Genomic DNA, 16,621 nt, shown 5'->3' with positions numbered 1-16,621 from the left:
ATATCTACCTACTTCTTGATTTTAAACAGTCCTATTACAGAGTGCCTTGAGATACAAGTGACCTGAATTTTTAATTTTTCGAGATACTAGCTGCCAAGTTGCTTTGCTTTGACTTGTGCAAATTTGCAATACTGGTACTGTATGGTGGCAAATGATTTAACTCATTTCTAAGTAAGACCGGGTTTGGTGGATACACTTAGTAAATTTTCTTCAAAAAAGAGACTTGAAGCTATTCATTGTCACTCTCATCCGAATATTACAGTCTGACTAAACATAAGAAAGCGATTTACATCTTTATTTGAAATAACCACATAGCCCCCACCAGTATACAAGGGCAATCAGCATCGGCACACTGGCTAACAATTAGCATCTACGTGGCGATGTTGTTACCCTTCAAGCAAAGAATGTCTGAACATAAACCGTGGAGCAGGTTACATATGCAGACGGGATAAAATATTCACAGGTATAACCTGTGTCCTTTGCAAAGAATGATTATTACCGCTTTACTGAGAAGCCAAGAGAGGAGCTGAATCTGTAGTACAATATATGTGTGTGCCTGTCTTCTACTTCCCCACGTTGCTAAGACGTGCACACCAGATTGAGCAGCACAATGTGCGCTGCAGGAGAAAGTGTGACAAAAATTGTTGATTTCGGTTTAGTTCTATGTAATATTGGCATAACTTATAAAGTACTGACCCTTGCGTGGAAATGCGGCTCAGATAATTGATGGATTATATTAGTGATGTTTTTATTAGAGGGGAAGTCAACTCAAAGATTTACTTTTCAGTATCATGATCTATGTAGCCCCACTAGTTTAAACAGTATTGCGTTTGTGGAATATGCGTCAAAATTAAAAAAATTGTCCATCTCAGGGTGCGGCCATTTTGCCATTTTCTGTCAACAGAAAAAGGCATCGCAGTTACTCAGGGCTCAGGTAACGACCAATCATGGCTCAGCTTTAGAAAACAGGTGAGCTATGATTGATCATTACCTGAGCCCTGGGCAACTGTGATGACATTTTCAACAGAAAGAGACAAAATGGTGGCTAAAATAAAATGGTGGATTTTGCTGCTCAACTCATATTCCACAAATATAATATTAATCATAATGCCGTGTTCTGACTAGTGGAGGCAAATAGAACACATTTAGTGTCAAGAAAGATTTTGAATTCCGTGTAAAAACATTCAATTTTTTCGGGGGTCCTTGGAACTCATTAATGACATTTCTATGAATTTCAGTGGGGAAAAAATCATTTGAATGTTCTGAATTACGAGTGCTGTCAAGGAACAAATTAAACTCATATCTCAAGGCACCACTGTACATTTGTTTGAAACATGGCGCATCACGATTACCTACATGCATGACAGAGACATACTGAATCAACTATGCACTTTTCTACTTACTTGCAAACCCCAGTCAGAAAAAAGTAAACTGTTATGAGTTGCGGAAAGGATAATGAATGTATCCTTTTATTATGCGTGGCTTAATTAATAAAGCTGTTTTGATATTTTCCTTTGCAAGAAAAGGCTCGCAACCAAAAAATTACATTCTCCCTGAAGCAGAGGCTTCAGTCAAGCTGATGCGACATATGAACAGTTCCAAGTATGAGTCAATTTTGGCCCAAATCCTTTAGATGTCTGCTGGAAAACTGAAACCAGAGAGGAATTTCACCTTTCAGCATGACAATGACCCCGAGTATACAGGTACATCCAAATCAACAGATTGCTTAACCAGAAGAGTATTACACGTTGGCCAAAAGCAGCAAACGTAGGAGTTGAAGCGGGGATACATTGCGAATCACCACTGATCACTGTCTTTCACATGGCTTACACACATTCGCCCATAAAGAGCATTCTATTAACCAAAAATATTGTTTTGGACTGTCGGACGAAGCCAGATCACCTGGAGAGAAATTGGCTGCACACGAGGAGAGAATGTTTTTTCTCCACACTATGCCTTGAACACGGAGTCTTCTTGCTGCCTGGCAGCCGGGCTAACCATGCATGCATTCACAATGCTCGCTTTCTGCATTTGGAAACACATGTTGTTATCATCAAGATTAAAACTGTCATCATCAATCAATTACCGTCACCCACAGCAAATTTTAATGTGTCCCAAAACTTCTTTGTGTTTTACATAACAAATTAGGTAGTTGGGATATTTTGGGGGTTTTTAAGTTTGACTTGTGAAAGCCTCCACAATGCTGATTTGACAATGCATTATAATTTATAACTATGACGTTTAAAAAAAAATCCTGTTGCTGATCCTAACCTAAATTTATTAATACATTACATATGTTGTTATAAAAAACACAATGTTCTAGAAAAAATATCAAAAAGTGCAAAATGTTAACCAATAACACTTGACATGCATCTCTGATTGATAAATTTAGTACAAAATGTGTTTTAGTACAAACGTGACAAAGTTGTAGAGTGGCTGTGTCAATGTTTTAATAAATTTTAAAATGACATATTTAAGTTACTGTTGAAAATTGGGATTTAACAATCTGCCATTGTAAATATATATATTTTTTAATGACGATTTTCTTTGTGTGGCCACAATGTTTCTACTTTGGGGCAGTAGCAGACTGATTTCAATACCTTGACGACACACATGCGTTAGTGACCTTCATATAAGGTTGAGTCGTACTTTGACCAGTGAGCTCACTTTGCTCATTGAATTTTTCATTCGGATTTGTGATGCTGTCCTACCTAATTGAATTTCATGAGTAATACTGGCGAGAAGGACATCTGAAGCCATCACACACAAAGAAAGGAAAGACTAAGCAAAATAACATTCTTAATCCAAATTTAGAGTACCTTACATATTCTTCTGGCTCCATTTTAGATTACAGCGTGGGCAAAGGGAAAATGGAATCGCTGGCAAAAATAGGATGTTTTTTTTTTCATTATATTTATTTATCAATTTTTTTTTATTCTGGATCCCTGAATAGGTTTGCTACATCAAAAGGGTGGCATTGCATTTTGGAGGTGTATTGCTGTTATCAAAACATGTACTGTATTGATGCATTTTGCCATTATATGCAATTTAGTCGTAGGAAATATAATCCGATGATTAAATTTATAGTTACATCTATTTATAGTATAAAAAGAAACATCATATTTGTAACATACCGTACATGGTACTTGTTTTTACAATACATCTATATAATCATTTATAGTGTTATATATGCAGTAATTGCCTTCAACCATTCATGTAATTGTTTAGAATGGTATACAGTATGTGATTATAGTTATTATTCATATCAGTATACAGTATGTTTAAAGTATTGTATAGCTGTTTGTTATAGAATTTTACTATACAGTATTTATTTATTTGCAAAAAAAAAGCATCCCAAAACAATGGTGGGTATTATACAGGGGGCTTAAAACATTTTTCACATTGTTTAGATCTTCATCTATAATTAGGCTATGTTATATAAATAAATAATTATATGAATAAAAATAGAATCACCAATTTATAAAGCACATTTCATCCACAACGTAACTCAATTTGCTTCTCATACTGTAATTGAAAGTACATTTAAAAGCAGATCATGACTAGAGTTAGTGATTTAATAGCAAAGTAAAGCAATGAAAAATATCTTACAATGAAATTACTAAAAGTGTGTACATTGCTAGAAGTTTTTCGAAAACATGATTTTAGAAATACTTTGAAAGACCATAATCACATATAATAAACTTTTACTGCAGGGACTTTGGATTTAACGGACAGAAAATAGTGCCGAGTCCACTCAAAATGCATGTGCATGCATGTATGTATGAGTAGCTGTCAGCCTGTTAGTTTCAGAATTGGCCGCAGTGCCAGTAAACTGCAATGTGGCGTAATCAACAGAAAGAGACTGGTACACATATTTCCTGGTCTGTTGTCACAGAGAAATAGTAGACAAGTGAAACTGCTATATAAAGAATTATGTATTGTATTGTATATTATATATATATATAAGCCACAGGCGACTTCCCCATCAATATTAGCATGGACCATTGTCCTATCAAAGATAATGGAAAGCATGGACATTAGCATAGCACCAGTATAGGCATGCCGCTCAAAAATGTGCATTGTATCTACCTATTCATATGTGTGTGTTGTTTGAGGAAGCGGGCTCCTGTACATGTGTTTCGAACATTGGTCCAGTATATGCTATACTGCAGTAATTCTTTTGACTAGCCCTATACGGAATCCAATCGTAAAGCTGAAAAAAGTGAGCTCTCTAACATCGCAACTTGAGCAACCAAGTGCCGCGCTTCATCCAAAATTCAGCTTGAATGGGCTTTACTTATCCATGATCCGAATTCGGATAAATGGCAGAATAATTGTTTGATTGGTGGATTCTTAAATATTTTACATTACTTGCTCAGTACTCAACTAAACAAAGGTTAGTAGGTGAGAATTGAGGATTGGAAAACCTCACTCAAGTCTGGCATATGTAGTATTGAACACAGTTTTACAATCTCCTTGTATGATGCTGTATCAATAGATCTGCATGTTTTTCTCTTACTGTCACCCCAGGTAAGGATCGAGTCTTCAATACTCCACTTTGTGAGCAAGGAATTGTAGGATTTGGTATCGGTGTAGCTGTCGCAGGAGCCACAGCTATTGCTGAGATCCAGTTTGCAGACTACATCTTTCCTGCATTTGACCAGGTAATAATAATGAATGATGAGGTATACATTCTGAGGATAACTCAATAATAGCCTCCCATTCCATTTAAATAACCTGTAGAGTGAATGCAGAGATCCTGTATGAACACGTTTTACATGTTTGAAGATGTATGCTGAAATTGTGTGCAAAGATGGAGAACTGTAGTATTCAGTCATTTGTAGATATACTGTATAAGGCCATATTTACGTTCTCAGCAATCTAGCGCAAAGCACAGTTTAGCTGTCCGCATGGGTGGGATTTTCCTTCTTTTGGTATTTCGCTATTTTAGGCATAACGTTGCGTTTGCGCCGTTGTGCTATGGAACGAGCCTTTCCTTGGCGGCAGAGCTGTTTGCATTTAAATCAGGGCTGACATTCGGAAACTAATAGACTAATTGGATGGGGGATTTTGTAGTCGGCCGTGCAAGTGACGTGGCCAGTTGGAGATCGACTTGCACTTGCACCAAAATAGGCCCATTGTGTGATACTATTTTTCATCAATTCAGTTTTCCTGATTTGTTTTAGGTGTGGTGCCATGCGACACACTTTGAAATCCAAACATGAGCATCATTTTTTTTTTTTGTATCAGTGGTTATCCGGCACAATTGAAACATGCAGTTAGCTTGCCTATATCCCAAAATACATCTTCCCTTCAGATAGAGTGCCTCATTGTCAGTTGTGCGTGCATGTATGTCATGCAGTGAATGAAAAGCGAGGATAGGGGATTTATTTATTTACTTTAAGTCCAACTTTACCGCCAGCGTGTGGACTGAGGCTTCAGGTTGGTGTTGCTGCTTTGGCGCACCTTGCTATGGCCTTGAGTGTGCGCATGTCATGCAGAGAAAGATGGAAGAATGTGGAGGAGGGGGACATTTAAAAAAAAAAAAAAGGGTGACTTGACGGCCGGCCAATGGACAAGGCTTTGCGCAGGCGTGGCTGCTTTACAACACATCGTCGGCCGTGAGTGCACAGTCTCGAAGAGGAGTAAACGAGGGAAAGAAAATGGTCTGAAATGACAGCCGGCTTGTGAACAGGAGAGTCAGGCTGGCATGGCCAAATACCACTCGACGACCCTTTTGGATGTATTTCAGTCACCTGAGGTTTTAAGCAGATATATTTTCGAGTATCAAACATGTACTTATGTTAGGCATACGACAGATTCTCGACTCTGTAGCATCCAGTTTTCCATGACCCAGTTGCAGTATTTCATTGCCAGTTGACAGATGAGCCTGGCGAGATTTCATTGCATTCAGAGAAAAGCCCCACAGTTTCTGATAATGGAGGGATTGATTTTTCATGAGCTTGGAGACTCATTTTAGCGAATGCAATTTTTAAGGTCAGGCTGTGTTATTAACAACACTCTTTAATTTGTAAAAATAATAATTATAATCTTAGGTAACTATAATAGTTCATTTGTAATGCCTCATCCCACCTAATGTGTACCAGCATTCATTTTTATTGAGTTTTACATTAATAAAATATGTTAATGGATAATTACCGGCTCTGCAAATAAAATGTGCAATTTTTGCTCGGCTCTTACGTGGTCTTTTTAAGTATGTTGAGCATAATGTGGGTGTTTTATAAAAAATACCCCAAACGTCCGTTATTTTTATAATCTTACAACACATGTTTTCTTAGGGAGCTGAATTGGCGTTGGCATATTATTTAACCTTTCTATCTTATGTTCCTCTGTGTCCTCCAGAAGATAAATGTGTGTCCCTGTGCAGTCAAAGCGGCGTACAACAAAATATGTATCCATGATTTTTTTAGGCCAATGTTGAAATAGAATGTATGTCCCAATCGAATAATTAATCATTCAGAAAATAGTTCACATTGACCATTACCTGTCCCTCCCCAATAATCACATTGCCAAATCTTTTGTCAAGCCAATTATGTATGCATGTACAGTTGAAAGAGAAAGTATTTGAAACCTTTGTCATTTTTGGTGGAACTAACATATCAGTGTCTTTGTAGATTGTCAATGAAGCTGCCAAGTACCGCTACCGCTCTGGCAACTTGTTTGATTGCGGCAACCTCACCATTCGGGCTCCCTGGGGATGTGTTGGCCATGGATCCCTCTACCATTCCCAAAGCCCGGAGGCCTTCTTTGCCCACTGTCCTGGCATTAAGGTTAGCTGTACAGCACCCTACAGTTTCCTCATATGCATATATAAAATAGTTCGCTTCTCTGCACAATGTGAAGTTGAGAAAAAAATCTTGATCTGATCTGACAGAAAACCAATTAGTCATTATTAAGTGAAATGTATTATTTTCTGTTGTGCATTCATAATTATTTTAACAAAGCAAAATACCTCTTATCCAAATACTTGTTTATTCAATAGAATTTTCCAACAGATTCTCAAGTTTCTAAAATATTCAATAGGCGAAGCCCTACTGAGAAGTCTGCTGAGTTTAAAACTATTACAGTATTAAATACTATGTGCAAAACCAAATATATTTAAAAGGTTTTGGACAGTATTAATTTGAATTTAATGACCTACTGCCCAAAGACAGCTGGGATTGGCTCCAGCACCGCGACCCTTGTGAGGAGAAGCGGGATGGATGATGTGCAATATTAGAAATTCACAGAAGCTAACCCTCAGAATTTCACTTGGAGGCTCATGGAAAATGATAATCTATATTGCAGGCTTGTTAATAGAGTTTCCCAATTACTGATAATATTATGCAAGCACAAAATGCCTCTCTGTGCAACTAAATTAGAGAAAGTGAAGTGCTTACTTAATACAGTACATCATGCAGTGCTCATAGTGTGCTGCAGCGTTCCTATTAGCCATTACATATGTTATGGAAGTATCTGTTTTATATAAGCCTTTGCAAGACACTAATGATGGAAACCTCAGCAGAGGTTTGAAAAAAAAAAAAAAAGCCACTTGGCAGTCTGTCATTATAGGCCTTACATAAATAACCCAGGGAAGTGATTCTTTCCTGCATTTTCCTTCCACTTCATTCTGTGTAGATACCAGCGTGTAGCACTGTCGAGGGTGATGATGACATGTCAGCATGAGTTTGTTGCCAGTTGCAAAGGCCTGCCACATGAGTTTGTCCTCAAATGTTTAGCTATATATATATATATATATATATATATATATATATATATATTTAGATGCTTCGAGGGCGGATTATATAAAATAAACATAAATCTTAAAAGAATATTTAGAAAGACAATAAAATGAGTGGTAGACCAAAAACAATTACAATTGTAAGTTGTCAAATTAAACTTTGTCTTTAAAGATATTTAGGGGTAGAATAGTACTTGCAACTGCCATCAGAATTCTTAACCTTCTGTGTTGTAAAATATTTTTTGTCACATGATCATAGACACCACATCCAGCCTTTCTTTGTATCACTTATCCTCGCTAGGGGGTGCGTTGGAAGCCTATCCCAGCTGACTTAGGGCGACACAATGGGGTACACCCTGAACTGGTTGCTTGCCAATTGGAGAGCACATATTAGATACGATTGTAATAATGTGTTAATATACTGCATCACACTATTACTAGTGTTGGGCAATGTGCTTGGAAAATTCAGTTGGCCAAGCCTTCAGTTATTCTATATTAAATGAGGCTTCTCTAAAGTTAAGCTATCCAACAGAGAAATGTAGCAAATTAAGCGCCAATATAAATGACAGAAGTAACTACATGCAAGCAACTTGAATTTATTAGTAATTTTAAATTTATTGTAATACTGGCTTAGAAATGAACATTTTATGAGCATTTTATAAAATAAATAAAAAATCGTTGGATAGTCAGTCATGCTTCTTACTTCCACTGAATATCAATATATTGGCCACTGTGTTTAACATTGACATAATTGAACAGTTCTGAACAAATATAGTAGAGTTGCAGATGAGGTCATCATTTTCTTCTATTCAGTTTATTTTGGTTTTTTTAAGCTATCCAATATCCAATTATTTAAACATACTGCAGCAATTTGTTTCTAAAGAGAAAATAACCTGCACAAGTAATATTTCTGAGTATAATAACTAGTTATGTTTTGAGCTGCATCTGTCTTTTAATTATTTTTTTCCATTTCATCATCTCTAAAAATTCTCTCTGCACTCACACACAGATTTCTACAATTGCTCCCAGAAAAAGGATATGTAGCTAGCTGGTCCTGTTATTGCTCTTTTTGTCCACTGTCGCAGACTTTAGGAAGTCAAAATAAAAAGTGCTGTATGTGTGGGTTTTATTTTGATACGCATGTGTGTCGGCAGTGCAAGCGAAAAGGAACGACGACTTGTCTTAAGTGTTGCCAACTTAATTCACTTTTCCATTTTACCTGTTCTACCCCAAAACAGTCTGTGTGGTCGCTTTTCCATGACACCTTTTTAAGGCTATTCGGTTACAATGGATCTAAACTTCAGAACCTTTTCCAAACTGGTTCTCGAGTTCAGGCTGAGGAGGGCCTTTCCTGGTTTTGAACGAGCTCGCCAACCAGCCTCCACCTAGTAATATAAATACAGCATTTACATACATGATACGTGTTCTTATTTCCCGAATGCACTATATAAATAAACTTGTATTGCTTTGTATTGTAAATTGTCTTTTACAACAGTAATTAACCATATTGACGATTTCATATTTCCCAAATTGTAATCACCAGGTCCATTCAAGTGAATGAGATTTAGCTGGCTTTAAATTTATTATAGCCACACTTTCCTCTTAATTCTCTTTCCTCACATTGCACAATGTCAATCAAGGAACACACAGGTTGCTACAGAAAAAGGATGTGGCCTACAATAAATACAAAATTGTCCTTGTATTGAAAGATGGGATTTGCGCAGTATATTGCACATTTCAAACGCAAGACAGCAGAATGTGCTTCACACTAGCAAAGACACAGCAGCTAATAACATTTAAGATGCAAAGCGGCGAAAGCAACGTAGCTGACCAAAAACCTTTAAAATGGTTTAAAACATTCAAATGTGAAGTAAAGAAATAAAAGCAGCTTTCGAAAAATACTGTAAGAAAAAAATGATTTAAACATTTTTAGAAGACATTTATCAAAGTTGTGGGGGTAAAAGATTTAAAAGCGTTAACACTCTGGGTTGATTTCATTTCTGTTGGCCGCTCATGCCATTTGTGTGCAGCATACCCGCTTCACCATGATTACTTTACTACTCGAGTAAATTGACTTGGCGTCGTGAGGACCGCTCACGATAATCTTGAGCACAAGCTTCAGGATTTCATCCACAGTTACATAGAAAATTGTATTGTTGTAAAATACAATGTGTGTGTATTGTATATGCAAGTGTCTCAAACCTGTAGCCCATGGGTATTTGCGAACTGCAGTATCATAATTATGGTCCCCCAATTGACATTAAAGTTTAATGTTCATGTGTTCGTACGGCCAAGCACCTCTTTTGCCGTGTCGTTGTGCTGAGTGCTTTTTTTTTTTTTTTTTTTTCAAAAATCACTTAAGGGTTATCATTGCTCCATCTAATTACAGTGTTCAGTCTAAACTAATATGTAAATCGAGATAATTTTTCTTCACAATTTATGTGCGTATTGCGAACTGAACATAAAAAGGGGCGTTCGAACTAAAGGTTCCACTGTATTTATTTGGTTTGATGGCAATCGGTTGTGTCTCGCTGGCTTATGCCCCGGAAATGGATTTCTCATGTGTGTGCTAGCATCTGCGTTTTTTGTTTGCGTCTCTCTCGCTCTCTTTCTCTCTCTCTTTCTCTCTCTCTCTCGCTCTCTCGCTCTGTGTCTCTCTGTCTCTCTCACAGTCTGTGTGTTTGTGTCTCTCTGTGAGAAGATTGACATTGGCTGGCTTTAACTGTTGCTCAACAGCAAACTATAGTGGTTGGTTTGGTCTGAGTTGTACATGCAGCATGAACTACAGAATGTCGTGACTGATATGACTTTTATCATCTTACTTTTCCATAGTAATATCTTGAATGTTCATATAAAGATATCACCCTGCCCTACCTGTCACTTAATCCCAGTCATGTCTTTTTCAAAACCTGTCATGAAGAGAAAGGTCAGCAGTGACAACCACCATTGTCACGAAAAATGGGAGACCGATTTTTTTGTTGTTGAGCACAGATGCACCCGGACATCTAATGAATGTACAGAGAAAGTAGACGTGCTGAGGAGTATACAAAGTCAGGTCACCAATCTTTTTCACCTTCTGAAGAATCAATGTTCTGAACTGTTTAATAAAGACGCGGAGATTCTACGAAAATACGTGGACGTCTTTTTTGTGGAATACCTTGTGCGGCCCAGACACACTCAGACTCTATCTTCAGTTGAGATCAATGGTATATGTTGTATTTTTATGCCTTGTCAGCAGCCGTTGGGCAACTGTCTGGCTTTCTTGCGATAATTCATTTTACATCTGCGTAAGCTTCTGTGCATTTGATGAGTTATAATTTCCGATATTGCCACATCATACAACTACGGTTCATATTTTGAGTGGATGCAAAACCAGTGGCCGAGACTTGGCTACTCGTAAAATCTTGTGGCAAAACCCCGCACGCTGTTGTTGAGTGTGCAGTGGAGGCTTGCACAGTTTTGTTGATCACGCCCCATTTTGTTGGCACGTGTTGAAAGGGAGAAGCAATGGAGGCCAGGCCATGCCACATTTAACTTTGGGATCATTTGTTCGATGTTGTTGTGTTTTTTGTTTGCAAATCATAATAATAATAATGCTTATTTTCCCACAAATCTATGCTATTTATCAGTCCCTACATGTATCTGTTATTTTTTTTAGAAATCAATCATTGACGAATCAAAAGCATTTAAAACCGCTTGTTGTCTGATAATGCAGTAACAAAAATGAGAGTTTTGGAGGTGTGAGCATTCTGTCCGATGCCAACAATATTTAAGCCTCTGACTAAAACTGTACCCTGCCAAAGGTTGTTAACCCAGACTTCATTGGACCCTAATCAATGATGTTGCGGACAGCCTGTGTCGTATGGAAACAAAAAATGTCACAATTACTGTAACATGTTTCATTGTCTGTCATCGTCTTAACATTCATGCGGTCAACACCAAGGTGTCTTATTTCACCACAGCTGGATAGATGATACGGCTTACAGCTTGAACTACTCTGAGTAACTATCCCTGAAAGCAGTAAACATATCTCTCAACAAAGGTCAGGCTGATAAATGTTAATCTTTGTGCATACAATCAGCCCAGCCAGCTTCATCTGAGGGTTAGCAACACCCTAAATTGGCTTCATTGGCTTTAGTCATTGTTGTTTTGCTTTAGTCATTGTTGTTTTGCTGTTGCTTTGACTTGAATAGAGCTACAGAGAGGGTAGAATTTATCACATTTTTGGGAATATACGTTGAGAAATTTGAAACTTTAGGAAACACATTGATGCACTATCAAAGAAATTATCGAAAGATGTTGGTTAATTCTATAAGGTGAGACATTTTCTTCCTCTTGAAGCTCTCCTGACTTTGTACTGGTTTCATTTAAATTATTGTAATGTTGTGAGGTGTAATACATATTCTGTCTGTCAAGAAAATACAGATTTTCTTTTAAAGAAAGTGATCCAAGTTATATCATATAGCAAATTTAATGCTCCATCTGATCCTATTTTTATGGGTATAAACTTTTGAAACTTACTGAACTTGCAACATTTTTCACAATGCCTGTGTAATGTCAAATGTAGTGTTTGGACTCAATGACAGACTCTGTCATTTCATCGTAATTCATGTCCATCGCTGTCTACTATATGTATGTAAGAGCAAAATGTGCATATAATCACAGGATAACAGATGCAGAATCACTTTTATCCATATTGTTTGACGAACTATCATTATTATTATGTGTACAGGTTGTCGTACCTCGTAGCCCAGTGCAGGCCAAAGGACTGCTTCTCTCCTGCATCGCTGATAAGAATCCCTGCATTTTCTTTGAACCCAAGATACTTTACAGGGCAGCAGGTAAGTTGGATTATTTCTAATGTAAATTCCGTGGCTTGTTTTTTTTTTTTTTTTTTTTTACTGTAGCTCATTTTGAAAACAGCACTCATTCATGCTTGAAAACTAGTCAGTTATTTAAATATGCTTGAGCATACAGCTTTAAATCCATGCATCCGTGTTCTACATTGTTTATTCTTATCACGTTCACAAAAAGGTTGCAACTCATCACAAATAATTTAGAGTATGAGGCAGGTTATACCTACACTAGGTCATGAGTTAGTCACAAGTTTGACTCACTCTACAAGCAGTCATATTTGGGTATCATGGGATTGAAACAGCTTGTAACGCTGGACAACACTGCTTGGTGGTTCTTGTTCTCTTTCCACCGTTATGCTTTGAGAAAAAAAATATTGTAAATTAGAGAGAAAGCAAAAAGTCCATTGTGTTAATCCTTTGGTGTACAATATCTAGTCAGGCGTATGACTGCTCACATGAGAAGCTGCAGTTCTATTTGATGGCAGTTTGGAATTTGGGGCATATTTATCTCGGATGTTTTAGACTAAATAACACCGCAAAAAACAAACTTTATAAATTCTAAGTTTGAAAAAGCTATCTGTCAAAATGAGTTAAACATTGCAGGAGCTGTAGTTGTGATTGAGGTATTCAAAATTCAAATATATTAATCTGGAAGGTGTCACAGATCTCATAATGTTATTTGTGAGAGTAGCACTGTAATAAATTGAAATTTTTGGGAAAAGAAAACAAAAACAACCCAGCTAGACGATAAGCATGATACATTTTCCTGACTAATCTTTCACCATTCTCTCTTTGGCTATGTTTTTGTTTTTAAAACCAACCTGGGTCTTACGCTTAGAAAATAGTTAAGTCGTTTTGCTGCAGTAATCACTGTCATTGAGGGAAATTTGCCGAAAGTACAAATTTAAAGCACTGAAAGAAACCTCTGTAAGCATCTTGGCTCTGTACAGTGTAATGATCCTCTTCACAAATGACTTACCCATGTAGATCATACTCTTTACTTATCATAATCTATTTTGATTTAATGGTAGAAATTATTTTAACTCCATAATCACATTGACCTAGATTAGTTTAGTCCAGATGTGAAGAACAGCTCTGCTGCAGTTTGATTAGATGAGGATGATTAAAGCAATTTGTTCAAATGTGGGATTTTTGCTTCAAACTATTGTGCAAGAACACAAATATATTTCCATCCATCCATTATCTGTACCGCTTCTCCTCACGAGAGTCGCGGGGGGTGCTGGAGCCTATCTGAGCTATCTTCGGGCAGTAGGCGGTGTACACCCTGAACTGGTTGCCAGCCAATTGCAGGGCACACAGAGACGAAAAACCATCCGCGCTCACACTCATACCTAGGGGAAATTTGAGAGTGTCCTATCAACCTGCCATGCATGTTTTTGGAATATGGGAGGAAACCGCAGTACCCGGAGGAAACCCACGCAGGCACAGGTAGAACATGCAAACTCCACACAGGAAGGCCGGAGCCGGAATCGAACCCACGACCTCTGCACTGTGAAGCCATCGTGCTAACTGGTTTGATTAACAAAGGCCGATTTTAGGTTGATTTTAGAATCAACCCTCGTGCATGTGATGAGCCTACTCACGAAAATGCCAACGACAAAAATTGCCTCCGAACCCGTCGAAAGCACCTCTACCAACTGTTTGTGTATGGAGAGACGTCAGAAAGCAGTGTGCGCTCAAGTGTGCCTTTATTTCCTTATTCTGACATCACGTAACCTGCTCCTCCCGCCTGCTACTGGGTTATACCATTACAACGGGGGCAATACCTTAATCCCAGTGCATACTTACTTGTACTGGGCATGTTCATGGGAAAGAAGAAGATTGATAAGATGGAGACAAGACCATAATAAGGTTAGCGGATTTGAATAGTAAATTAGTCAGTTAATGATGTTTTAATAAACCGCTAGCATCTGTCCCACGGCACTGTCATATGCACGTACGCTATTTTTTATTGGGGAGAACGGGGTGGTGGACTGTCGTTTTATATGGATAAGGCTGGAGGGTCAGCCGAGGCCAGAACGGTACAGAGATCGTGGGGAGAGGGCAGGGGACTGACCGGCAAAAAAGAGTCAAGTGCTCAAATGTATGTACTGTAGTGTAAAGGCACATACTCAATTGCAGGTTACAAAAATAAAAAAATAAAAAATCAGTACCTTTGCTACTTCCTTTCTTTTGTTCCATGAAACATGATACAGAATATAAACGTAGCCAAAAACATCACAAAATACACAATATTACTTTTCCCCACGTAGGAAGTTTTAACCATGCAAGGTGAAAAGGATCAGGCTTTTAAGAAAGCTGCAAACTAATGCTGCTGAAAGCCTAGCATTCTGTGAATCCCCTTCTATCCTGCGTTGTCAATCAAGTAATGAAACTGCCGCCTCTGTAAATACTAAATTACACTTTCTCAAATTGCGATTATATTCAAATACAATCAATCGTTCAGCCGCACTTGCGAGTAATGCGAGCCACTATTTGGCTGAATTTTTGTCCGTTTGTTGTTTGTATTGTGTTGCAAGCAAAAGTCTGAGTTGACAACAAGCGGTAAACTGGCAGAATAATGTACAATTCTTTAAAAAAGTGTTCAAGTGCTTGTTTCAAGCTCTTTATTGCCATTCCCAGTTGAATTGAAGATACCTCGGGCAAGACCCCAAAACCTGATTTGCTGCCAGGGGGCCTGGCATCAATTTGCATGGCAGCAGCCACTCATTGGTGTATAACTGTGTGCGTTGATGGGTGAATGTGTACTTCTGTAATGCACTGTGGTGTAGATAAAGCGCTATATAACTCCATTTACCATTTTCCCCAGACTCATTGGAAAATATTGGTCAATGGGGCTTGCATTCCATTCAATTACGCGATATTTAAATGGGCATTTAATAGGATAAATTATTCTAAAAGGATTGAAAAGCGACAGCCCTATTCTCAAGATCATCTCTTCACATTTGTTCAGTGACAAACTTTGATAGTGAAGAAGTGCTGGAAACACTTGCTGGGTAAATATTTTTAATCATCTGTCCAAATTTCTGTTGCGTGAGAGTGCTTTTTTTGTTTACAGTACTGTGAGTCACTCTCTAGGGCCACATCAATATGAGTCCTCGCCTTGTTATACAAACCTTGTTTTTTTGCAACATTAATCAATGTGGAGTTGGAAAATATTACTCAAACATGTGCTGATAAAAGTACATTTAGTCTCTTAGGAGCAATGAAGTCCTGGAAAAACATGGTAGCCTTTGAAATCGGCCAGACAAAATGTACCGCTAGAGGAATATGTGTGTTTAGTTGTGCCATTCCAGTTAGTCGCTCTATTCATCGAATAAAGTTAGTAGTTTTGAATTTTTTGTATTTTGGCTTGGCACGCTGATAGAGTGGTAAGTACGTTGGCCTCACAGTGCAGAGGTCATGGGTTCAATTCTGGCTCCGGCCTTCCTGTGTGGAGTTTGCATGTTCTCCCCGTGGGTGGGTTTTCACCGGGAACTCCGGTTTCATGCATCGTAGGTTCATTTGACATGCTGAATTGCCCCTAGGTCTGAGTGTGAGCACGGATGGTTGTTTGTCTGTGTGTGCCCCGCAATTGACTGGCATCCAGTTCACGGTGTCCCCCGCCTACTGCCTGAAAATAGCTGTGATAGGCGGGTTGTGGCTTCTGTCACCATGCAACTTTCTATTCAAAAATCAGGGGTTTGCAGTCGGGTGTGGCCTACAAGTCAACTCCTCTTGTGTGGTGTGACAAGCTCCTTTGACAGCTCTTTGAGGAAGTGACATCATTTATTGGTGATGCCGCTGAACCATAAAAATCGTGTAGGCATTCGGGTGGCGATGTCGATTATGTTGTACCACAGCACTATGCACAGCACCTCTGTGTTTGGCGCTCAGTGTTGGGTCTTTATGTTATTGATTTCATTGACAGCTAAAAAAAAAAGCGATATGTAATTTTAATAAAGAGCCCCATAGCAGAATGAAATCTTGGCTCACTGCAGGAAGGTAAATACCAATATTGTAA

At 38.2% G+C, this 16,621-nt stretch overlaps 1 protein-coding gene across 1 annotated transcript in view; it reads left to right on the top strand.

Annotated features, from left to right (window-relative positions):
* bckdhb (branched chain keto acid dehydrogenase E1 subunit beta) overlaps positions 1-16,621 on the top strand; it is a 48,817-nt gene that overhangs the window by 5,619 nt on the left and 26,577 nt on the right. Inside the window, exons 4-6 of the mRNA XM_088307694.1 lie at positions 4,531-4,664; positions 6,636-6,791; positions 12,474-12,582. Of these exons, the coding sequence (XP_088163820.1) occupies positions 4,531-4,664; positions 6,636-6,791; positions 12,474-12,582 (399 nt within the window). The remainder of the gene's footprint in view (positions 1-4,530; positions 4,665-6,635; positions 6,792-12,473; positions 12,583-16,621) is intronic.

Source organism: Idiotropiscis lumnitzeri, chromosome 10 (assembly GCF_059441095.1).
Source record: "Idiotropiscis lumnitzeri isolate Australia: NSW breed Sydney's pygmy pipehorse chromosome 10, RoL_Ilum_1.0, whole genome shotgun sequence".
Classification (NCBI taxonomy): Eukaryota; Metazoa; Chordata; class Actinopteri; order Syngnathiformes; family Syngnathidae; genus Idiotropiscis; species Idiotropiscis lumnitzeri.
The sequence above is the reverse complement of the archived record's forward strand: the minus strand, read 5'-3'. Positions and strand labels throughout refer to the sequence as shown.